Here is a 24,467-nt window from a genome sequence, read left to right on the forward strand (position 1 = left end):
TAATTTTTTTTAAAGGTGAAATAAATGTAAATGTAAAACAAATTTAGCTTACCGGATACCGATGTACCCAACCAAATTCCAAGACACTTAAGAATTTATCTTAAACTTAAAGAAATGAGTAGTGGTCATTTTGGTCCCTGCATGTGTAACAAGTAGCCACGATGGTCCCTTAATGTATTGAAATTTCAAAATAGTCACTGATTATGCATTTCATTAGTCAAAATAGTCTGTGACATTAAAATAATTCATTAATATTGTCATATTAGTCATTCAATATACTGACTTATTGTCACAACAGTCCTTATAAGTATTTGCTTATTGTTATTTCAATCCATACATGAAAATAGTTATTGTGAGTATCAAAGATTTTTTTATCGTAATGGACTATTTTGACTAACAAAGTGCATAACCAGTGACTATTTAGGAATTTTGATATATTGAAGGACTATTATGGTTATTCGTTACACATTCAATGATCAAAATGACTATTACCTCTTAAGGAAATTACAATAAAGACAAAAAAGAGTAGGAGAATATGGACCGTTCGATTAAGGTCAGACGATAACACCTTTATAGATCGAGGAAATTACAATAAAGCCAAAAGTAGTAAAAGAAATGTGGACCGTTGGATCAAGGTCAGACGATAAAACCCCCAAAGATGTACAAAATTACACAAGAGACAACATTGAAAATGCAGAATGATAGTGGCAATATAGGAAGAAAACAACCTAAGAGTACTACTAATAACAAAAACAATGATATTGAGAAGCTGTTTCTTCAACTCTCCACCCTTACAAGCACGTTTTCTTTCTCCTTCTTCGATTCTTCTCTCATCCACTCCAAACCCTTCCAGGTTCGTTCAAATCTCTTTTCATTTTCAACTCTTTTCTCTTTAACCCGTTTAATTTTTCACTCTTACTGAATTTTAGGGTTTTAATATATATTTTTCACCTATAATTTGTATCTTACAAATTTTTTGAAAATCGAACTTCCCCCTCTGATTTGAAGAGGAATACGTTTTTTCTTTAGTTGTAAAGGTAGTTTTTTTTGTATGGGTTTTATGTTAAAATGAAAGTGTTGTATTTATCTGTTGTTAATTTCAGAATAAATTAGGGTTTTGCATGTAACTTCAATTTTTTCTTTCTTTCAGGTTTCGGAACTTGAACACTGCTTGTTTGGTTTTGTGGTGGATTTTTATAGAAGAAGGTGTTGATTGCATTGTAAGTTTGTTTGATCATGCTGAAATGAATTTTTAGACTGTGTTGGTTTATTGTGTTTATAGATTTGTGATGGTGTAGGTATATGTTTTTAACTGTTAAGAATTTTTAGGCTGTTTTTTCACGTTGTAGAATGAAGTCACTGGATCTAGAAATTTTAAGTAGGTATATGTTGCATATATGTTGTAGTTGGGTATCAATAGTACTTATATGGGGCATATCAGTGAGATGAGTGTGTTATCATGCGAGATGAGAGGATCTAATATTAGCCGTTAGATAAAATTAAAATAAAGAATGATCAACATTTAATTCATCGATTATAAAAGCACGTGTTCATTGTTCATATGTGTGCTATACGGGGGAGTTAATATGAGAGACTTGGATTAAAATAAACGATCATCATTTAATTCCTCAATTAAAAAGGCACGTGTGTTCACTGTTCACACATTTATCACTCTCGTTGAATGTCGGTGTCTTCTCGTATTCTCTCACACACACGCACACGTTCTTTACCAAATATGCGGTTTTAGATTCAAGTTTAATGCCTATCACGTCATATGCGGCACCTCACCCCACCCAATTTTTTCCGCTGAAAGCCACTGCTACATAATTGCTTCTTGTTTTTGTATGTCTAACATTGATTTCTTCTTGTTTATAAAATCTAAATTGGTTATTTTAACTTATTACTGTGGTAGAAAAGTGTAGATGTTTAGAAAAAACAGAGAGACTTTAGAAGGCTCTGCTGGTTTAGATTTGCAGCAAGTCAAACTTTGATCTGAATCACATAGTAATCATGCAAAAGAGAGGGGGTAACAGACAAAAGAAGAAGGGAAACAAAAGAGATCACACACAATTTTAAAATGAAATTCGATCTAATGATTATAATGTTATCCTCTAATCTCTCACATTAACCCACTACTATCATTTGATATGTCCCCTATGTGTATATATTGAGAAAGATTAAAATTTTAGTGGGGAGCGAGTTCCCTCACTGTGGTACAAGTGGCTTTGCCCCTCTTAGTCATATGGCAGTGCGAAGCTTTTTTTGTCCTTCATTTGATTTTTTAGTTAGAAAGTTTTGCCATAGAAAGTGGGTACGTTGTAAGCTCAATGGAGGGCATAGACTTGCAGTTCGCGTATCAAGGGTCATTATTGGCAGTGAGAAATTGACAGTCAAACTAAAGCCTATTGAGCAAAGTATTTCGATTATTTTCAGATTATCAAACCTCTAGGGGTGGATTGGATATAATGATTTTCACCTGTACGCGTGATCATTTTTGCCCTTACACTTCTATTGATTTTCTGTACTTTGTATCTTTGTTGGTTGGCCCCACACAAATAAGAAATAAATTTCAGTGAAAAGAGGAAGAAAATAGTTTATTTTGGTTCAATCTTCTTTTCTGTAAATATTCTCCTTGTTGTGTTTGATGAATTCAGACAGCCTACCTTTTATAAGATATAAAAAAATAAAAATATTTTACTACTTATCCAATTCCACATGTGGTGGTCTGCTAAGTTTGTTGTGGATTTTCTGTTTTGGTTGCATTGCTTTTGTTTTAATTGATTGAAAAATCTGATTTTGACTCTTTTCCTTATTCATAAACTTTATGTTTTGAAATCTGTTTGCAATGTCAACAACTCCATCCTTTTTGAGAATTTTTGGTTGATGTGGGATCTAATATTTGTAAGTTGTACAGAAATTGCAGGCTGTCCAAATCTGAATGCGAGGACTGTAATTTTTGGAGGGGACTTATGCATTGTTGGAAATAGAACTTGCTGTCATAACTCATAATCAGGCTTTGGAATTTAGACTTCGATGGATTGCAATAAAGAAGAGGCCTTAAGGGCCAAGGATATTGCTGAAAAGAAAATGGAGAGCAAAGATTTCACAGGGGCTCGTACATTTGCACATAAGGCTCAGAAACTATATCCTGATTTGGAGAATATCGCTCAAATGCTTGTTGTTTGTGATGTGCATTGCTCTGCTGAGCAGAAATTACTGGGTAATACTAATGTGGTGGACTGGTACAAAGTTCTACAAATTGATCGCAATGACCATGATGGAATAATTAAGAAACAATACAAGAAGTTTGCTCTCCAACTCCATCCTGACAAAAACAAGTTTGCTGGTGCAGAAGCTGCATTTAAGCTGATTGGGGAAGCTCAAAGAGTTCTTTTGGATAGAGAAAAACGAACATTACTTAACATGAACTTGAGCAAATTTTCTATGACCAAACCTGCCATGCCATCTATTTTTCAACGGAACGTTCCGGTGAACTTTAATCCTGTGATGCAAACTAATGTCCGGCCCGTTTTCCCAAACATAAATCCTCCTCAACAGCAACAGCAGTCTAAGAAGCCAACTCAGCAGGGGCTTAATGGCAGTGGCCCTACTTTTTGGACTATGTGCTCATTTTGTTCCGTTAGGTTTGAATATTTCAGGGTAGTTTTAAATAGGTCTCTTCGCTGTCAACAATGTAATAAGCCCTTCATTGCATATGAGGTGGGTCCACAGAGTACAAAACCGGCAACTAATTCAACTCGGCAAGCTTTTGGCCAGAAGAACAATACTCCGAATCACGGTGCTCCTAAGGTTGGTGTTGGATCTCAAGGTGATTTGTATGCTAAGAGGTCCAAGAAAGAGTATCATCATAAGAAAGGCTCTACTTCAAATGTCTCTGTAAAGCCAGATGGAAAGAGAAAGAGGAAGCACGTAATAGATTCCAGTGAAAGTTCCGAGTCTATAGGCAGCACTGATTCTGAAGATGATACATTTTCTGACAACAATGGTTTTCCTGGCGTTTCTACTTCTAGAGAAGAGCGTCCACGTAGATCTTCACGGCAAAAACACCAGGTTTCCTACAAGGAGAATGGAAGTGACGACGATGACTCACGGAAACCTTCAAAACAGGGAAAGGAAACTGAAATGAATGATCAGAATGGTTTGGCTTCTGGTCTGGAAGATGATCAGAAAGAGGTAAAACAGAAGCAAAAGTTTTATTCTGAAGAGAGCTTAAAAAATATAGATGTGAAAATTAAGGAGGTGGGAGGAAAAGAAACAACGGGCAGCTCAAAGATAGAGGAAGCTTCAGAGGATTCAGACTCCAAATCAACAAATCATTCAGATGCTTTTGTTTATCCCGATCCAGAGTTCAATGACTTTGACAAGGACAAGAAAGAGGAATGTTTCGCTTCTGGGCAGATATGGGCTGTTTATGATGATATAGATGGCATGCCTAGATTCTATGCTTTGATCAAAAAAGTTTTTTCTCCTGGATTTAAGTTGCAGATAACTTGGCTTGAGCCAGATCCAGATGACGAAGAGGAGCGCAGGTGGGTTAAGGAGAAACTGCCAAGTGCTTGTGGGAAATATCAACTTGGTAAGACTGTAACCACTAAAGATCAACCAATGTTCTCTCATCGTATACTTTATGAAAAGGTCCGCTCTACTTTTAAAGTGTATCCTAGAAAAGGAGAAACTTGGGCTCTTTTCAAGAATTGGGATATTAAATGGTATATGGATGCAGAATCTCATCAGAAGTATGATTTGGAATTTGTTGAAGTTTTGTCGGATTATGTTGAAGGCGCGGGAGTATTTGTTTCATACTTGGCTAAGTTGAAAGGTTTTATGAGCCTCTTCTCTCGAATTACGAAGGGAGGTGGGTGCTCATTTCAAATTCCACCAGCTGAGTTGTTCAGATTCTCTCACAGGGTTCCATCTTTTAAAATGACTGGTCTGGAAAGAGCAGGCGTCCCTGTAGGAGCCTTTGAACTCGATCCTATATCCTTGCCGATGGAAGAGATTACTCTTCCTGATGATTTGGAACTGAAGGATACATCTACTTCCAAGGTTAATTTGGAAAGAAGCAACTCAGTAGAGGAGAAGGATCATGTTGATCATATTGATGATGTTAGAGCTCCATCAGTTTCGGTTGCAGAATCTTTTGAAGTTCCAGACCCTTCCTTCAATCAATTTGATGCTGAAAGGTCCCATGAAAAGTTTGAGGCGGGCCAGATTTGGGCATTTTATGGTGATGAGGACGAACTTCCAAAATACTATGGTCAGATTAAATGCGTTCGGAGGATTGGCCCAAAAATTGAGTTGCAAGTAATTTATCTTACTGATTGCTGGGTACCTAAGAAAGTTATTAGATGGGAAGATAAGGATATGATCATTTCCTGTGGAAGATTTAAAATCAATCCAAGTGGTAAGCTCTGCACCTACAACAACACCAATTCTGTTTCACATCAGGTGCATGCTAGTGCTGTTCGAAACAACAAGGAATATGAAATTTATCCACGGAAGGGTGAAATTTGGGGATTGTATAGGGGATGGAGAACTACACTCAAACGCTCTGATTTGAAAAACTGTGAGTATGACATAGTGGAAGTTACTGAAGATGCTGATATGTGGACAGATGTTTTATTTCTGGAGAAGGTAAGTGGTTACAGTTCAGTTTTCAAGGGTAAATTAAGTAACGGAGGATCAAAGATGACCATGACTATCGATAGGACCGAGTTGCTCAGATTCTCTCACAGGATCCCTGCTTTCAAACTGACGGAAGAACATGGCAGAAATCTGAGAGGCTTCTGGGAACTTGATCCGGCAGCAGTACCACACCATTATCTCAGCAAGGAATAATGGGTAAGTTGGGTGTTTCAGCAAGAAACCTTGTTTCACTGTATTAGTGCTAAACTGTTTAGCCAGGGAGCAGCATTTGCTAACCGGATTTCATTTTTTGAACCTAAAAGTTTTTTTTTTTTGTTTTGTTATATTAAACTAGATTAAAACTAGCACTATTTGGGTTATTTAGCAGCCCCTGCATAATTACAGTTCATTTGACAGCACCTGTGTTTGTTGTTCTACCTGCCTGTTAAAGAGGTTGTGTTGGTTTTATGCTGCGTTTGGTGTTAAGCTTCTGTTCTATTCATATTTGATTCTCAGTTGCCAATTGAATCTGTGTCGAGAAAACATAGGAACAGTACCATGAGTATTGTTGGTGTTGTTCTCTAATCACTGCATGACATGTGAAATATTTATTTTTTTATTATGCATTCCTATTCAGTTTTTTTCATTCAGAAACGGTGCACATGTCATGCTGGTTTGGAGAAGAGCACCAATAGTTCCTAGGTTTTTTTTTGTTTATCATGTTATAATTACAACGTTTCCATTGCCGTTTAGTAGTGATTAATCTCCTTCGGACAACATGCGGGGGACACAAGCAGGGTTTTCCTCTATCAATCGATTTTTTTCATAAGCAAAGAGTCAGGAATGAACCCATGACCACTTGTTTAAGGAATTCAAATTCCTTACCACTTGGACCAATTCATTGTTTTTCCAAGTAATTTTATATTTGTATGTTCCCGGTTAGAATTATTGTGGTTTAATTTTCTAAGAAACACATGAAAAATATTCATGCTAGTTACACCTCCCTTAATTTCTAGTTACATTCTCCTAAACAAATGAAATAACTCTAATTCTTAAAACGCCTCTTGCCTCATTTTTTTAGTAGACTATTTTTCAATGTTCAAACTTCCACCTCACTTTTCCTTTCACCTCATGTCCAAGTGTGAAAACAATTTGATCAAAGGTTTGAAGGAAGTTGCACAAAATATTTTCGTAGCTTTCTCTATAGAATTCTACTGTGCTTTATTTTTTCTGTGTCTACGAATTGCATCATTGTACGTAAATTCAATTTAAGTATGTTACGTAAACTCAATTCATGTTCCACTTGTACATTTGAAGTTTCTCGGTTTTACTCAACTAATATATTTATGTAAACTCACTTCAAGTATGTTTACATAAACTCAGTTCAGGTACTAACTACACGTTTTAAGTTTCTAACTAATATTGTTCTAGTGGTGACGAGTTTGGGCAGTGATTATGGACTTACTCCATTTATTTACCCTTTAATTATTATTGTCAAATTATGAGATAAACCCAATTCAAGTGATGAATTAGTGAAATCCATTTTAATAAGTGAACCAAACTAATAGATCTCACTAGTATTCTACCTCCCTCACTCTCACACACATGCGCACGCACATAATGGACAGTAAATGAAGAGTAAATAATTGGAGTAAACCCAGAATCTTGGATAGTATGCATAAAATCCTAGGTTCAAATCTCATTGTCTATGTTGTACTGACAAAAAAAAAAAAAAAAAAAAACCAAAACTGAAGCACACTTGAGCAAAACCATATCAAGAAAAACTCGATTCAAATACGTTAACACAAACTCAGTTCTAATACATTTATACGTTCAATAAGTTCAATTTAAGTAATTTTACACTAAAGATATATTGGATAACATCGTTAGATATTTTGAGGGTAATTTAAGTTAAGTCCATCTGTGAGTACTTAATATTATAAACAATGGTTGGATATTTTAGTCTCATGAATTCGTAAAATAGTAATTGAATATGTTTTTTTTTTTTAGCAAAAGCAATTGAATATGTTAACCTAAAGAATGTTGGTAGACTATGTCATTTGTTGTAAATTTGTGGACTAATATTCCATGTATAATACTAGCATGTCTGCGTAATTACGTAATTTATTTACTTAAATAATAATTTCTGAAATAATTTAACTAATTTCTTGATTTCCATCATGTTCAATTTACGTAATTTATTTACTTAAATAATAATTTCTGAAATAACTTAACTAATTTTTTGATTTCCATCATTTTCAATTTACGAAATTTATTTACTTAAATAAATAATAATTTCTGATCTGTATAATACTAGCATGTTTTAAACCATGCTTTTGAAAAACCAGACTTATCATCATGCATGATGGCAATGTTTTGATAAACTATAAGATATTTGTTTCTGTAGTTTTTGTTGTTCTTTCGCTACGATTACAAAATAACAGCTACTTTCATATCACAATTGGGCATTTGGTCTAGTGGTATGATTCTCGCTTTGGGTGCGAGAGGTCCGGAGTTCGATTCTCCGAATGCCCCCTTTTTTTGTTGCCCCCTTTTTTTGTCAAGTCTTTTTTCTTTCTTTTGAAATAAATTCATTGCTGCCTCTTTTAACAAACTTCGCTAATACTCCGTTGTGATTAATTGATATTGTAATATGTTTTTTGCTGATAGTGCATACAAAATATTTCTTGATAAATATGAATTCTTATAATGTTGATTATCCATTATAGAAAATATTATATTTATATGAATAAAAATTAAATAAAATTTTGATTATCCATTATTTTGAAATGTTAAAAAAAGTATTACGTTTAATGTTGCTTTGTCTTGTAATCTTAGTTCAGGTCATGCATCATAATCCACATAGTAATTCATAATTCTAAAGGCTTTCTTGGTTCTTGTCAAAAGAAGGAAAAAACCTTTCTTGGTCAAGCTCAAGCCTATCAAAGCTTTGTTAAATGGTAAAGTTTATGGAGCCATCCTTCTTGTTACTAGTGTATTAAATGTAACACTAATAATGAAAATAAATAAATGTTCTCTTAACAATGTTGTTTTTTGTGGTATTTTTAAAGATGGTAACTATTTTGCGGAATAGTAGTTACCATCTTTTTATCAACATAAAAAGATGGTAACTATTCCGCATGAAACAACAAAACCTTTTTTGTTGTTTTGATTTTCACATTGATATGACATTCATTTGAGCTTCATGCGGAATTATTTTGCGTTATCCTCACAATTGAACTAGCTTATAAAAAGGTTTTGCATAATATGTGGTTCGAAAGTGACCCTTAACTAGTAACTCTAAATTTCAAACCTCCCTATTTAGATGAAAAAGTTGCACTGAGCTCACAAAAGAAAACAACTTTTCTTGTGCAAATAAACTTTCTGCTTTTGATCTTACTATTTATCGCTCTCAATAGTAGGAATTGATACCTTGTTTCAAGGATTTAAGTCTCAATCCCCCATTGTTTTTTTTCCCTTTTGCATTTCAATAAGAGTAAATTACACTCCCCTCCCTCAAAGATACTTGAATTACACTTCTCTCCCCTCTTATTCAAAACATATTAGAAAATATTTCACTCCCTCCCTCCCCTAAGAGAATCTTGAATTACATTCCCCTCCCCTCTTATGTTAAAATCTACACTTTACTCCCTCAATATTTTTTTTTATTTCTAATTATCTACCAAAAAAATAATAATCTAACACACTTCGAAAAAATAGTATTGCGGGTCTATTTTAATATAATCAAAATTTGAATACATATTTTTCACTATTTTTTATTCACAATTTCATTAATATATAGTTTTAAACCCTATTATAAAATATGAAACAACCAAAGATAAAATTAAAATATGTGAAAAATTAAAGAATAAAGTACGGTTGTTTAAAAATTAATTTTGTACTATAAATTATAAAATTAATAGCAAAATATTTAAATTTAATTATCATTGACATTTAAATTATAAAGAAATGAATTTATTTTTCTTAAATGGTGGTTCAAAATTAGTACATATCAGAGAAATATTTATTTATGTTAAAATAGATTAAAGTGTAGTGAATATTTAATTATTAAGGTAGAGGGTTGTAATTCAAGCATCTTATATGGGAGGTGAGTGTAGATTTTACTTTTCAAGGGAGATAAGTGTATATTTTAACATTAGAGAGGGGGGGGGGGGGGGGGGGTAATTCAAGCATCTTTGAGTAGAGGGGAGTGTAATTTACTCTTTCAATAAATATTATGAGTGGGTGCAAATAATTGTTGGTTTTAAATTATCAACTTAGTTAGGATGTTAGTATTCATAGTGATATCTTTATTATTATTAGATATACCAAAATTTACATTGATAAAATATAAGGGTTGATTAAAGTTTATAAGAAGTGACATTCATCACCTTACGATCTAATTTTGTAAAGATGGATTAAACTCACTATATATATATATATATATATATATATATATATATATATATATATATATATACCTGATATTTATAAAACCAAACTTCAAAACAAGTTTAATTTATCCTTACAAAATCATAAACACATCAAGCACTATAGCCTAATGGTAAAATGTTTGCGGTCAATGCTTATTATTGTTTATCAATTCTATGTCACAAGTTCAATTTGAGCGAGATACATTTTCTATTATCATTTTTTTAATTAAAAATAAGGAGGTTAAGTGTTGGCCCGATTGGTTTGCCAAGACCCTTGGTTCATCGGTTTTGATCGAATTACTTACTTGATCCAATAATTATATTGGTCCGGTTACACACCCAATTCTCAATTCGATCGGTTCAACTAACTAGTTCAGTTTTTAAAACCCTAGTTTTATATGGTGTAAGTTGTTTAAAACTATGTTCCAAAAGCATTTTGAAAAAAATATGGTCAATTAGTATTTAAAACTTTTTACCATTCATTTTGAATTGTAGACGGTAAAGTCTAACTATTTATATAAGTGTTTATCAATAGAGTTATAATATTCTTTAGTTACTTGTAATCACTTCTTTGGTTATTAGAGTTAGAATATGATTCTTGTATAAATTATAAATTATTTTCATAAGCTATCAATAAAAACTTAAAACATAAGTTAAAATTTGCTTATTAGCATGTTATAAATTGTTTTCATCATTTTATCTAATCCAAACATGCTTCACGTCGAACTAATCGAAGTATTTTACCATGAATTATGCTTTATATCCAACTTATGTAACAATACCAACTCATATCAATAGAAAAAAATAATTACCGATCATTATGTAACAATACCAACTTATGTAACAATACCAACTCATTACCGATCATTATTTGCAATAAAAGGAAAGGTAAAAAATGCAATAAAAGGAAAGGTAAAAAATAATCCAAATAATTAGTCTAGTGGTAAAAAAGGGGCATTCCGAGAATTGAACTCGGGACCTCTCGCACCCTAAGCGAGAATCATACCACTAGACCAAATGCCCGTTTTGTTTAAATTCTCAGATAAAACATATATATAGCGACAACACTCTCTCTATCTCTAAAAAAAAACCCGCTACCTTTTCCCTCCAAAAAAAAAGAACCCTTTTCTTTTTCTTCTCTCAGTTTCTGTGCCCTAATTCAATTTTTCAATTTTAGGGTTTTCTTTTTCGATTGATAACTCCAATGGCGAAAGACGAAGAACATCGAATTCACACAAACACTTCTGACACTCAACCATTCGATGACGATTCCTCTTCTCACTCAAGTAATTCTCTTTCTCTCTCTACGGTTCTTCGATCTATCTTTTAACCTAATTCTTCAATTTTACTTCAATTTTTGTTTTTTAACTGATTTAATCTTAGGTCAATACGAGGATGACAAAGAAAATCGATTCTTTGAAGATACGGTGCCGTTTGATGACGATGAAACTCAGGCGGTGGATCTTGGCGATGAAACTGAAGTGTTAGATGATATTGCCGGTGAGACTCAGAAGTTTGATGATTTTGATACAGAGTTGTTGGTTGAAGGGTATGAATCTGATGGAACTGAGGTTTTGGAGGATATGGATGATGAGGGTGTTGATGATCATCAGTGCAGGGACAGTGGTGGGTCCGTGGATCGCGAGGATGATGTTAATCGATCGATTAATGAGCGTAGTGGTGACGAGAAACACACTTCTTCTGGTAATTGATTACTTTTTTAACTCTCACTGGTAACTGTTAAGTTTGTATGTGAATCAAGTTTTTAAGCTTTTATGACTTTTGCCTTAAAAAAATAATTTTTAGTTGGTTTCCTTAAAGTTAATGATGAGACAGAGTGTTGGGCAGTGAAGAACAAACACTAGAATAAATAAAATGTAGCATAGATGAGGATGTTGCGTTGAATGTGTGGCATGACTAGATGAGTTATGATTATAAATGACAACTATAGAAAGAGAGTTGGGGTAGTATCTATTGTAGAAAAAGTGGTGGGAACCCGGCTTAGGTGGTTTGGGCATGTAGAGAGAAGACTTGTAGATTCTGTAGTAAGGAGACTAGATCTAGAGATTAATGGGTTGGATAGAAATATGATATGATATAACATTATGGCGTCATTTGGTCCATGTAGCCGACCACACTTAGTGGGATAAGACTTTGTTGTTGTAGTTGTTGATATTGTCGTTGTAGTAGTCTGATTGATGAAGAGGAAGAGGTGGACGTGTTACCGTTTTTTGTGCTTTTGTTACTGTGTTGTGATTAATTTGCATATATTTAAATGTTAGGAAATTATTTTAAGGAAAAAACTTACCTAAAACAGTGAAGGTATGGCTGCTGTTCTCAATAAGAAATATAACATGCAGAGAACAAAGATCTTGAGTTAGTTATGAAAAGTTGCTTATAAGTTATAATTGTGTTTGATAATAGGAAGTTATGTTTTTAGTTAACAGTAGTACCAACGGCACCTGTGGTAATGTAGGTAAGTTTTGTCCTTATTTTAAATGGTATGGCCATCCTTGCATCACCGTCTTTCAAAAGTATTTTTTTTTCCAACTATTGTGTGATTATCTTCACTTTCACCAAAGGACTAAATGCGTTGAAAAGTTTACTATTCTCTGATTTATTTTCATGTGAATATTCTTCATCTTTTTGATCCTCTTGCAAATTTTTTATTTTCTTTCAGGTTCAATGCCACTGCGGTTTACATTTCTCCGTGCAGAATCTTTGCGGGAAGTTGGTCTAGCTAAGCGCAGTGTGAATTCAAAACATACTGAAGATCAGTCCAATTCTGTAATGGGTATGAATCAGTTTTGTCAGGAACCACATGCTGTAAAGAATAAAGGAGAATCCTTTCTTGGATCTTCTTCTGAGAAGGTTAGGGAAGTTGATCAGGAAGTCAATCATGGGAAACACAATGTAGAAATTGAGGGATTTAAGAGTGGAAGTATGTCTAATTCTGCTAGAACGACAGTGAGAAAACTTTCCTATGATGATTTACCTGTTGAAACAAATGAACCTTCTCTCAGTAACGATGATTTCAACAAAGGAGATAGCTTGGATAAGTTACCTGACTACCATGGAGAATTGGAAAGGTTAAGCTATGTTAACTCTCAAGAACCTGGGGAATTATCTCAGCTCAATGCTCTTGATTGTATAGATAGGTTTATCAAAAGTAATATTATGGAGTTGGATGAAGAAACTACACATGTTACTAATAAGGAGAAAAAGTCAGAACCACTTCCTTGCATAAAAGGGCCACAAAGTTTGTCCAAGAAAATTAATGATAGAAGCAGAGCTAAACAGACTGAGATTTATGACTGGGATGATAACCACGAGGATGAAAGCGGGGGAGGTATATACCTAAGAAGAAAGGAATATTTCTTTGAGGATGGAACTCATAGGCCAAGATCTTTGCCAGGATGCCGGAAGATCAAATCACGCCGACCAAAAGGTGATAAGGAAGAGGAAGAACAATCAAGTATCCCAGTTAAAAGGAAGACTGCTGCTCGATCTGAATCAAGACTGGGGATGCATAATCTTAAAATAAGGGATGATAATATACAAGAAGCAACAAGAAAGTTGGAAAGGAATATTGCTGATGAATTGGATGAACAAGTTGACGCCAATTGCTCCAGAGGAGAGATGGGACCTAATAGTAATGAAGTTGGACATGAAATGTTGAATGTAGGTGTAGATACTCAAATAGCTGCTGAAGCTATGGAAGCCTTATACAACACTGTGGAGGTTGTTGATCATGTTACTAATGATGCCACTCGTGTTACTAGAAGCAGGTCATCTTATCAACTCAATAACTCTTCCACTGGAAAAATGGGGCCAGTTACACCAAAGGAACATACAGGAAAGTATGACAGGAAAAGGAAAGTTGATGTTAAATCAGTTTTGCAAACTTCAGGTTTATCAAAGAAATGTACTAAAAAGGTTGGGCAGTGTGAAAAGAGCAATGTGGTGAGCAGATCAAAGAAGAGTAAGCTAAATGCAGAAGGCAACCAAACATCTGGTGCTAATGAAAATGGTAGAATAGTGTCGTCTCCAGTCGGTGAGAGAAGAAAGTCAGCCGAAGCTTTAAAAAGACATCAGCTTGATGAGTTAAATAATCTCAAAAGTAATGATGGAGGTAGTACTTTCAATGAAAAACAATTTCATGGTGATGATTTTCATTGTACACCAATTGCTCGTAGAACTAGACGGTCGTTAGCAGTGGACACATCATTGAAAAGTTTGAGAGAAGGGGCAACAAGGATTGACCCCCATGAGAAAAGTAGTGGAGCTGCTCTACAAGCGCCTAAAGGGTTGGGTCCTGAATCTACTCTGGGGTCTTCTGATCACTTTGCAGTAGATAATACTACTGAATTGTGTCACCAGGAGAAATTTGCTTCAAAGGAAAATATTGGTAATGGCATTGCTGTGGATACATTAGATTATCCTAGAAGAAGGAGATCTCTTCGGATTAATAAGTTTTCTAATCATGATGAAGGATCTGAGAATTTAGCTGGCTCATCTAAGTCATTCAAGCAAACAGAAGATATTGGGAAAGGTTCATCTAAGTCATTTGAGCAAACTGAAGTTATTGAGAAATCTACTACGCGGAAGAGAAAAATGAGGACTCGTTCTGTTGTCAAATCACATGTGAATAACCCCAGTCCTTCATCATGTGGTGGTTTGGTAGTACCTTCTGAAGATCAAATGCAAAGAAAAAATTTGGAGTCAAATTTGAATTCAAATGTTAAAAATAATGCTGATGTCTGGTTCTCCAACAAAAATTTGAAGGTTGCCATTCCAAATGAATCGCCAAGAGATGGATACAAGTCGCCTGACCTGGCTACCACATCTCCAGCTAACTGCAAGACACCCGTGAACAATGCATCGCCTGTTTGTATGGGTGATGATTATTACAAGAAATCATGCAATAGAAATCTTTCAAAATCATGCCTTCACAAAGTATTTCGTAAGGATCTTCTTAAAGAAATGCGTAGCTTAAGTGCCAGTAGACCTGAATTAATTACTCCCTCTAAGGATTCAAGGAAGAGAAAGGATATGAGTGATGTTCGAATTCTTTACAGCCGCCACTTGGATGAAGATATTATTAAGCATCAGAAAAAGGTATGGTCTGAATTTTTAGAAACTCCTATGTGCAAATACATACATGTAGTTGGGTTTTAGTTAAATTTTGTTTCTCGTGTTTATTACAGATACTAGCACGACTTGGAGTTTCTGTAGCATCCTCAGTTGCAGATGCAACCCATTTCATAACAGATCAATTTGTGCGTACACGGAATATGTTAGAAGCTATTGCTTTTGGAAAACCGGTGGTCACACACTTGTGGATTGAGAGCTGTGGACAAGCTAACTGTTTTATGGATGAGAAAAATTACATATTGAGGGATGCCAAAAAGGAAAAGGAGTTTGGTTTCAGCATGCCAGTCTCACTAGCACGGGCATCCAAGCATCCACTTTTAGAGGTAAATATGTGGAACTCATGATAAGAAAGGATCAAATATTGACCATTAGAAGTAAGTTATTTGACCTTTTGGATTGATCACATATCTTAAGTAGTTTCTATGTTGACCACCTATGCAAATATTGCTTGGTCATGGTATGCATCTGACCTCACTTAATTTATACTATATATAATATATCTGTAAACCCTACCCAATGGTATAAAGACTTGGTTGTTGATATATATACCTCACTAGGACTTAAATCCTCTTAATTTAACAACTTTTCATTTATGTCCCTCTAGCATCAATAGTTTAGTGTTTCCTTATTTTTCGACCTGATGCGATTAAGCAACCTGTTTTTTTTGGTGTTGATCTTATACTTTTTGATGATGTAAAGTTGTGCTGCATCATCTAATTGTAACCCTGGTTAGCAAACAAGGTGTTGCAAAATTTAGTGCTGGCTCTAGTAAAAAAGATTGCGTGTCTCATTATCTGCTCAAGTGGATTAATTACTGCCCCAAAACTAAGTGAACCAAAATTGATGCAAAACTTCGAAGGACAAAATCTTAACTAAGCCTATTTCAAATACAAATAGATGCATTTTCTTTTTGTTGCTCCTGATGAATCATCATAATTTTATGCAGGGTCGAAGAGTATTGATCACCCCAAATACTAAACCCAGTAAAGAGATCATTTCAAGTTTAGTATTGGCAGTTCATGGCCAGGTATGCATCTTTCTTCGTGATTATTCTCCAGCTATGCTCATCTGTGGTTGAAGAAAAATATATGTTTAATATTTCTTCGTTTCCATGTTTTTCCGTTAACAATTGCTAGATCAAACAAAGAATTTTCCTTGTTAACTTCATTTTAATTTTATTATGAGTTAGTATTGCGGTTCATTACTGATTTTTAATCGTGAAATTGTCTATTGTTGTCTCCTGGGCTCAGAAACACAGATCCATGTTCGTATAATTGAACTCTCTCTCTCTCTCTCTCTCTCCCTCCTAATATCTCTTTGCTTGTGATCGTGTCTCCTAGGCAGTGGAGAGGGTTGGCAGATCTGCTTTGAAGGACCATAAAATTCCAGATGATCTTCTGATCCTATCATGTGAAGAAGATTATGCCTCTTGTGTGCCTTTTCTTGAAAAGGGTTAGAAACTGTTTCATTTGATTTGAAAAACTTATCCTCTGCGCATGATTAAAATACTATGTGTTACATTTGCAGGGGCAATGGTGTACAGTTCAGAATTATTGTTGAATGGCATAGTTACTCAGAAGCTGGAGTATGAAAGGTTTGTTGTTTTTGTGCTCGTGAACAATGTTTTCATTCAACGCAGGTCTTGTCCTTTGGGTTAGGGGGATTTAGAACTTTTTGGTTTATCCAATTCCTAGTGCAGGAATTTTTGCTTTAAGATTTTAATTTCTAATGTGCTTCTACACAACTGCTACCTCTAGACCACAAATTTTATGATTAAGGTTATGTTTGCTAATATTTATGGTAGTTCATTCCTGATATTCACCTTTTGGTTGCAGGCATCTTCTTTTTGCAGACCACGTGAAGAAAACGCGGTCAACTGTATGGTTGAAAAGAGATAATAGAAAATTTACTCCTGTGACCAAGTGCAATTAGAGTTGTTTGTTTCTAAACTCAACTTTCTTTACGTTTATTTATAGTTTAGATCACTTGTAGATTTTTCCTGGTCCACGTCCAGACAATTTTTTTAATGTATATTTGTCACGGAGAATAATGTGAAATGTTTTTTTCCCCTCTTTTCTTTCGGTTATTTTGCTCCATTCTGCAATTCTTTTGTAACAATTGAATTGTGGTGCTAATAATAAAAGAGCAAGTAATACTATCCCAGTATTAGCTGTGGACCTGGGTAGTGCTTCTGCAATGAAGTAAATTCTGCAATTCTTTTGTAACAATTGAATTGTGGTGCTAATAATAAAAGAGCAAGTAATACTATCCCCGTATTAGCTGTGGACCTGGGTAGTGCTTCTGCAATGAAGTAAAAATAGTATGATAAATCGGAGGTATCCTATGTGATGTGTTCATATTTTATAATGTTATGCTCCTAGTGTAAATGGAAGTGCTTGCCAATTGAAATTTTGAGTTGGATTTGTCTTTTAAGTGTGTTTGGTTTTCTTTTACAACACAAACATGTTTGCATGCTTTTCGATGCATTTTTACCGTGATTTTCAGAAGATCTAAATACTAGCTTCTACGTCAACATGGTTTTTTGCCGCACTTTTGATCAAACTCATGTTTTACAAACACAGTACCAAATAGATGCTAATCGACAGCGAAATTATGAATTAGGTAATCGTTTTTATTCAAGGTAAGTGGTTTGGTACTATTCTGTTCTGCCATTTATAGTTGGCTGATTGGTAGAATCCAATGACACACTCATCATTAAACACTGAATTTGCGATTGCTGTTCGCCAAGGTTAAAATCATTTAGAGATCTAACTTTATGATTGGCTTACTTATCATATCAGTTATGCTTAATTAGCGTTAATTGTAACTGATTTATATTTTCTATTAAAAATACAAGGCTAAAATATGATTTTGGTCCCTGCAAATATGGCCCATTTTGGTTTTAGTCCCTGTAAAAAAAAATTGTTGTTTTTGGTCCCTGCAAATATGGCTCGTTTTAGTTTTGGTCCCTGGCTCCACTTTTGTGATGATTTGCACACGTGACACATGATGACTGAACCCATTTATGAGAAAATTGTCCCTGCAAAATCTTTTGATTTTTAAAAAGGTCCCTGCAAAATATTTTGGTTTCGAAAATAAAATATTTTTTCAAAAATAAAATATTTTGCAGGGACCATAAACAACAAATTTTTTTTACAGGGAGCAAAACCATATTTTAGCCAAAATACAAAGGTGTGTTCTGGCTAGACAAACCATTTACCACAGTACAATTTCTACGTCAAACCATTGTTTTCAGTGAGCCTCAAGCAGGGGTGGGTGATCATGTTGCTTTGGACAATACCGAAGGAATGATATTTGCAATATACTACTATTTACTCAAAATGAAATGATTAATAATCCACACATTTGTGTATTTTCAGGAAAGAGGTTGGCAGACATGTACTCTTTTAGTCTTTTTAGTAGTACGTAATATATTCTAGCTTCATGGTTCCCTCGTTTGAGATGAATCCAACATGACAAATAAGTGGGGTGGGGTGAGGTAATTAGATTTTTTAACTTGCGTCTGTATTTGTTACGATGGAGAGTGAATGAAAAATGCTTTAATCCCTTTTAATTTTTGGGACAAGATTGCACTTGATCAATAAGATAAGATGAAACTGTGCAATGATAATCTTGTGGGTAAAGTGAGTGCACAGTGAGAACCAAAAGTTCCTCATAACACTTGCCTACCAATTAAAAGAAATTCCTAAACTAAGACATAGTCATAGTCCAAAAGTGTTTATTGTTTGTAATATATCTAAGGGATTTGATTATAAAAGTTGCTTAAACTAATGATGATGAAGCAACTAGTGAAAGAACACTTTGTAGCTGCGCTGAGGAACCTTCCGAAACATAGCCGAACTCAGATCAAAGTACAGAGGGAGTTGGACCAAGGCAAAAAAGGACACAGGCAAACATGTTAAAGCATATATGGGATAAACTGCAATTCTCAGCTGGTGTTCAACAATGAAGAAATGCCCTGCACAGAATGAGACCAATACAGATGCTATAGATGTGAAGAGTGTAGTCAACCCTAGAAGAAGCTTTCTTGGTAAGTCCACAAGAAAATCCTTTTCTTGAAACCGAGACGTTAGTATCGAAAGAAACATAACAAGAGCCATGACAGAGGAGCAAAGTGCAACAAGTGATGCTACAGCATAGAGTTTGAAAACAGGCTTTTTTAGGAATACTGGTATACCATCATCATCATAACCACCTGGTATAGATGTTGAGGTTGTGAATGCAACACTTGCAACAAGTGCTGCTACCACTGAACATGATTCTGCGGTTTTGGTGAGCCATTTACCGCCTTCTTTTACAAGTGGTCCGTGTGTGTCAATGAAGACCTGCTTTGCTGTTTTCCCATCCTTATTATAACGTTCATAGAAATTAGGTGGCATGGAGTCCTTAACAAGCTGAAAAATACAAAAATCATGAGTGACTAGAATATTATACTTTACCCATACATAATTTAATCAATTAGGTTACAATGAAATCCACTTTACATAGGACAAAACAAGCAAAAGTAAGTTTCAATCAAACTAAATTGTTAGATAAACAAAATTCACCAACGTTACATTGGTCTGAGTAGAACTAGACTCGCATCTCTTAAACAATATATCTTGTTCGAGCCATGTGGATGAAAAAAGGTGATCGAGAGGGAAAAACATACTAAAGGTGATCATATTCTCTAACAAAGATTTGTCATTGACAAAGTAGGTGGATACACCAAATGGTGGGACCTCTTCCCGGACCCTGCGTATGCGGGAGCTTTAGTGCGCCGGGTTGCCCTTTATAGGGAGGGTAAATAACTAAGTATGGAGAAATAATATTTACCTTATACCACTTGTATTCCCACTGCATTTGCATTGCAGCACCAGGTACACGCCAAGGCTTAAACCTTCTATAAGTAGCAGCAAGGTGCAATGTACTGTTACCATTGATATCAACTTGACGAAATGCAGTCTCCTTGATTATACTCCTCTTATTTAACAAACTGTATACATGAGGTTGCCTATTTTCTATGGCCAAAAGAACAACATTCTTGTTCTGACTGTCCACATCTTGAATAGCCACAGGGTACACATCTAGAATCTTTTCAATCATTTCCGTCACTCCCATCTTTGCTGCGATTAAAATAGGCGACACTGTTCTCCTTTTCACAATAGCCTCATTTTCTGTATTGCTCTTTATTTTACCTATGTCATCACCACTATTCTCTTCAACATTAGGACTTGGTCCTGTGAAATCATACTTGAATAATGAAGCGCGCTGAATCAGTTCATTCATCACTTGCTTAGCCTGAATATGTTTTTCCTTCCTCCTCTGGATTTTCTCTACCCATGTTGCTCCTATGATTGTCAACTCCACTCAGTTAAACAATTTTTTTTCAAGTTTTTTCTGATTCTTATATATATATAAATGGATTAAATTTTTTTTTTCGTCACTGCAAAAATACTAGTTTTTACATAAAGACGAATTCTAAAGTGAACGAACTTTGTTTTACAAAAAGTAAAACCTAAAATCGATATATTTGGAAGGATGATAAAGATATTGAAGGTTTTGTATAACAACAACGAGAAGACTAATGCACGGCGATTATTTTATGTACTTACCAACACCAAAAATGATTAGGCTGGCCTTCATTCCAAGGACTAAAAGTCGGATCATGGATTCCCAATTGGGAGGGAACAGGTAATGTTTCTTTTCTCTATTTGGTTGCCCTTGCTCTACATGTACATAAACATATAGATGTTATCTCAAATCTACATAAATTTGGAAACTTTCAATTGCAGTACCATATACTAAATGAAAATATAAAACCAAAAACCTAAATGTGATTCTTGATTTGTATAAGATGGATTTAAATTGTGGTCCGCAGCCATGCTGACCGCAATAGAGGCCTCAATATGTATGTTTTTGAGGTCTCTGCAACCACATTACGACCAGAATAACAGCTACATTCACATTCACATTTATATGTAATTTGTTTTTAGACTTACGACCACAAATGCATTTTAAAACCTTGGATGGAATGACATTTAGTTGTAACCATGAACTCACAATATTTGAAATGGCTTTATAAATTGTTAAATTTGAAACATTTTGATTTAAGTTCAGAAGGTATATGACTAGAATCATAGTTTGCAAGAAGAAATTATAATACCAAATTTTTGAGAGAAATTATTCTCTTCATCACTAGTTGCAGCATTTGCATCTTTTCCTGTTGCTGTATTATAATAGATGAAGAATAGACAGGTTATGCTTGTAATAACTATAAGTTATAAAACAACTGAGTAAATAAATGAAATAAGATTGACATACTTGTTACTTTAAAGCCACTATTCAACAAAGATAAGAAGGTCATGCATGTTCCATAGTTCAATGGATAGTGACGAGAAGTCTGAGTGTGTGCTTCGTTAATATGGTCATATCGTTCTTCCTTGTCCTCATCAACAAACGAACCTGACACTGATAGAAGCACCTAAGATTAATTTTGATGTATTGTGAGTGTAAAACTTATTTCATTATCTATCAATTACGAATCATCATTTGTATAACCGATAAGTTAGATATGATTAAATTCAAATATTTTGAATGATCTAACGATAACAATTATGATTGATTGTGCGTTTGCACATAACATTCTCACTGCAATTAAACCTTCTCTCACTACTATAATTAATCAAAAAAATCATAGTTGGTGCAATGATGAACCAACAGTTGATGCACCATACCACATCGATTTGGTTCCCAGCTCATCGATTCAAGCATAGAGATTGCAAATCAGAAAGAGATGAAAATGAGACAGACAAGAAAAATCATATAGAGAAGTGAGCTGTTGTGATCAGATCAAACAGAAAAAAGAGTAGTTAAATCAAGCTCACGGAGAAGCTTTCGGTTACAAGCATTGGACCGAGGTTTGTTGTGGAAATGGAAAAGGTGCAGCTCAACGACGGTTGGTGAGGCTCTTAGCTAGACCTCAGAACCAGCCAACTGGGTCCTCCAACTTCTAGCGTGTCCTCCTAATTTTTCATTTTGTATATAATTTGAACCATTTTTTTGCAGATTTTCGGATTATATAATCCAAATCTCCTCTTATTCGAACAAATCACATAAAATGTTTTTGTGCCTTTGTTGATTCATACAATTCATACACGAGATAAAAGTTTTTTTTTTTTATCATCGATCAAAATCGTAAAATTTAGTATTTTGATATCTTTTCTGAATTAAGTCTCTAAAGAAATCGTTGACACGTATGATTCATACACGAGATAAATGTTTTCTATCACCAATCAATTAGTAAAATTTAGTATATTTTATATCTCCTAAATAAAAATAAGTTTATAATATAAGAAAACAATACATAGGACAAATATTGGTGACTAAACAATAGTTATTTGCGGCCATATATTCTTCATATGTATCAAATAAAATCATGTGATAATCATATGAAATTAATTAAAGAAAAATGATGTTACGTACAAGTGTAGATGATACGTTCAATTAGCGCCATCCTTGTGCTGCTTCTGAAACAATTAGGCTTCCTAGCAAGAATATGCAGAGGTGATAATCCATCATGGTTTACAGCATTCACAAGCTTTGGATACATTCCAATTATTTGAAGTGCCAAACCTACATAGTACCAAATTACATATAAAAGATATTTGAATGAAATGAACATATACAAGTTTAGTCAAATGAAATGAACTTTTAAAAGTTTAGTCAAATGAAATGAACATGTAGAAGTTTAGTCAATGACACTAACCAAAGTATTCACTGGATATGGTAGAATGAAGAATGGTGTCTCCATTATTTTTTCTTGAAACTGAATAATCATCTTTGTTCTGATGGCGACCATGAAGACAAAAGAATGCCTCTCTTTTACCATATACAGCTGCCAAGAAAAGAGGAGTTTCGCCTTCGAAATTTCGATACGAAATGAGGATGGGATGTCTTTTGGCTATGTTGTTGCAAATGTCTACATTCCCAAGCTCTGCTGCAACATGAAGGGGAGTATTTCCCTTTGAGTTTTGCATTCGTAGGATGTCCCAACACATGTCTTTGCTGATTTTTTCTAACAAGGTTGTCACAAAGAGTGTTTGCTTCAAATACACAGCAATGTGTAACAATGTGTCTTCTACTTTTGTGATCTTGGCCTTCAATACTTTAGGGTTTTTCTCATATGACTCTACAACTTCTCTCCATTGCCCTCTTATGGCATGATTAAACAAACTTTCAAGCTCAATCTCAGCCATTTTAAGAGCTATCTAACCAAGCTTTGCAATGGTTAGAACATGTGTGTGTGTGGTTGAAGAGCTTAATTAGTTATATTCCTTGTTTATCAGTACCTATATATAGAGAGAGAAAACTAGTCACTTTGAATATTATTCTATTGTTTCCATATTCACAAGTTTATGTGTTAATGTAAGCTTGGAGGAAGTAAGAGGATATGTAAGGATTAAATTCACTAAATGGTAAAATAAGTAATCTAAATATTTGACAATTAAATCAGTCATTGATATTGTTCTCATTTGAAAACACGAGTCTAGGTCATCGCCACTTTTCAAAATCAATAATGACCTAGACTTGTGCTTTTAAAGCATCCACAATGGAGACCCTCAACTTTGAGGTCTTAAATGGGTCCCACATGGACACATTACTTTTTAATAATTTTTTAATAATAGTACTTAATAGGTACTCAACCACTCCAATGGAGATCCTCTAACAAAAGGTCTAATAGGGTCCCACAAATATTATTTAATGGCCATGAAAATGATTATTTTAATAAAAAGTGATGTGAGCCCATTTAAGAATGGGGGTCTTAAGTTAGACCTTGGATCTTTTAAGACTCCCAATTTTTTTTTTCCACAATGGGAGTACCTATTAGGTACAAGGTCTTAAATGGTGAAGACCTCACCATTGTGGATGCTCTTAGACAAAAACAAATATTATAACCACATGCATAGTAAATAGTAAATTATGGATAAGTTGAAATATAAACAATATCAATAATTAGATTACTTATTTTAGTACATAAAGGGATTGCTCAATTTAGAAATTCAAATTTACATATTTCAAGAGATGGGTGTATTTAAAAAGTTAAATAAGAATATAGAATGAAGTGGGAAGCATGGCATGCAACAGTTATAGGGATGTTACAGATACACTTTTGGAACATTACTCATGTGCTGCATAGTCTAAATTCAAAACATTCTACACTTTCTCCCTCAG

The 24,467-nt window shown here is 34.4% G+C and overlaps 3 protein-coding genes and 2 non-coding genes across 6 annotated transcripts; 3 read left to right on the forward strand and 2 right to left on the reverse strand.

Moving 5' to 3' along the window:
- Window positions 1–771: 771 nt before the first annotated feature.
- LOC146944375 (DNAJ heat shock N-terminal domain-containing protein) lies at window positions 772–6,065 on the forward strand. Its single transcript, XM_085742762.1, has 3 exons — window positions 772–853; window positions 1,151–1,220; window positions 2,915–6,065. The coding sequence occupies exon 3, from the start codon at window positions 3,034–3,036 to the stop codon at window positions 5,857–5,859; it is 2,826 nt and encodes a 941-aa protein (XP_085598888.1). The 5' UTR covers window positions 772–853; window positions 1,151–1,220; window positions 2,915–3,033; the 3' UTR covers window positions 5,860–6,065.
- A 2,044-nt stretch (window positions 6,066–8,109) lies between these two features.
- Window positions 8,110–8,181, forward strand: TRNAP-UGG (transfer RNA proline (anticodon UGG)). Its single transcript has one exon. It is a non-coding gene; the product is annotated as a tRNA-Pro (tRNA).
- A 2,849-nt stretch (window positions 8,182–11,030) lies between these two features.
- Window positions 11,031–11,102, reverse strand: TRNAP-AGG (transfer RNA proline (anticodon AGG)). Its single transcript has one exon. It is a non-coding gene; the product is annotated as a tRNA-Pro (tRNA).
- A 133-nt stretch (window positions 11,103–11,235) lies between these two features.
- Window positions 11,236–17,305, forward strand: LOC146944378 (BRCT domain-containing DNA repair protein). 2 transcript variants are annotated; one of them, XR_015025907.1, is made up of 8 exons: window positions 11,236–11,365; window positions 11,463–11,783; window positions 12,760–15,197; window positions 15,287–15,556; window positions 16,180–16,260; window positions 16,484–16,685; window positions 16,761–16,827; window positions 17,069–17,305. XR_015025907.1 is itself a non-coding variant. In XM_085742763.1 (8 exons), the coding sequence occupies exons 1-8, from the start codon at window positions 11,284–11,286 to the stop codon at window positions 17,163–17,165; spliced, it is 3,468 nt and encodes a 1,155-aa protein (XP_085598889.1). In that variant the 5' UTR covers window positions 11,236–11,283; the 3' UTR covers window positions 17,166–17,305. The 2 variants fall into 2 exon arrangements, 1 of the variants encoding a protein (XP_085598889.1); XM_085742763.1 differs by having other exon boundaries at window positions 16,574–16,685.
- A 1,473-nt stretch (window positions 17,306–18,778) lies between these two features.
- Window positions 18,779–23,800, reverse strand: LOC146944379 (uncharacterized). The gene is made up of 7 exons (XM_085742764.1): window positions 23,002–23,800; window positions 22,719–22,868; window positions 21,558–21,704; window positions 21,400–21,462; window positions 20,849–20,962; window positions 20,070–20,584; window positions 18,779–19,648 (listed from the first exon to the last, which is right to left on the reverse strand). Exons 1-7 carry the CDS (start codon window positions 23,489–23,491, stop codon window positions 19,040–19,042), a joined length of 2,088 nt encoding a protein of 695 aa, XP_085598890.1. The 5' UTR covers window positions 23,492–23,800; the 3' UTR covers window positions 18,779–19,039.
- Between the last annotated feature and the right edge of the window lie 667 nt (window positions 23,801–24,467).

Source organism: Medicago sativa, chromosome 2, assembly GCF_051527215.1.
Source record: "Medicago sativa cultivar Bolivia chromosome 2, Bolivia_mono, whole genome shotgun sequence".
Lineage (NCBI taxonomy): Eukaryota > Viridiplantae > Streptophyta > Magnoliopsida > Fabales > Fabaceae > Medicago > Medicago sativa.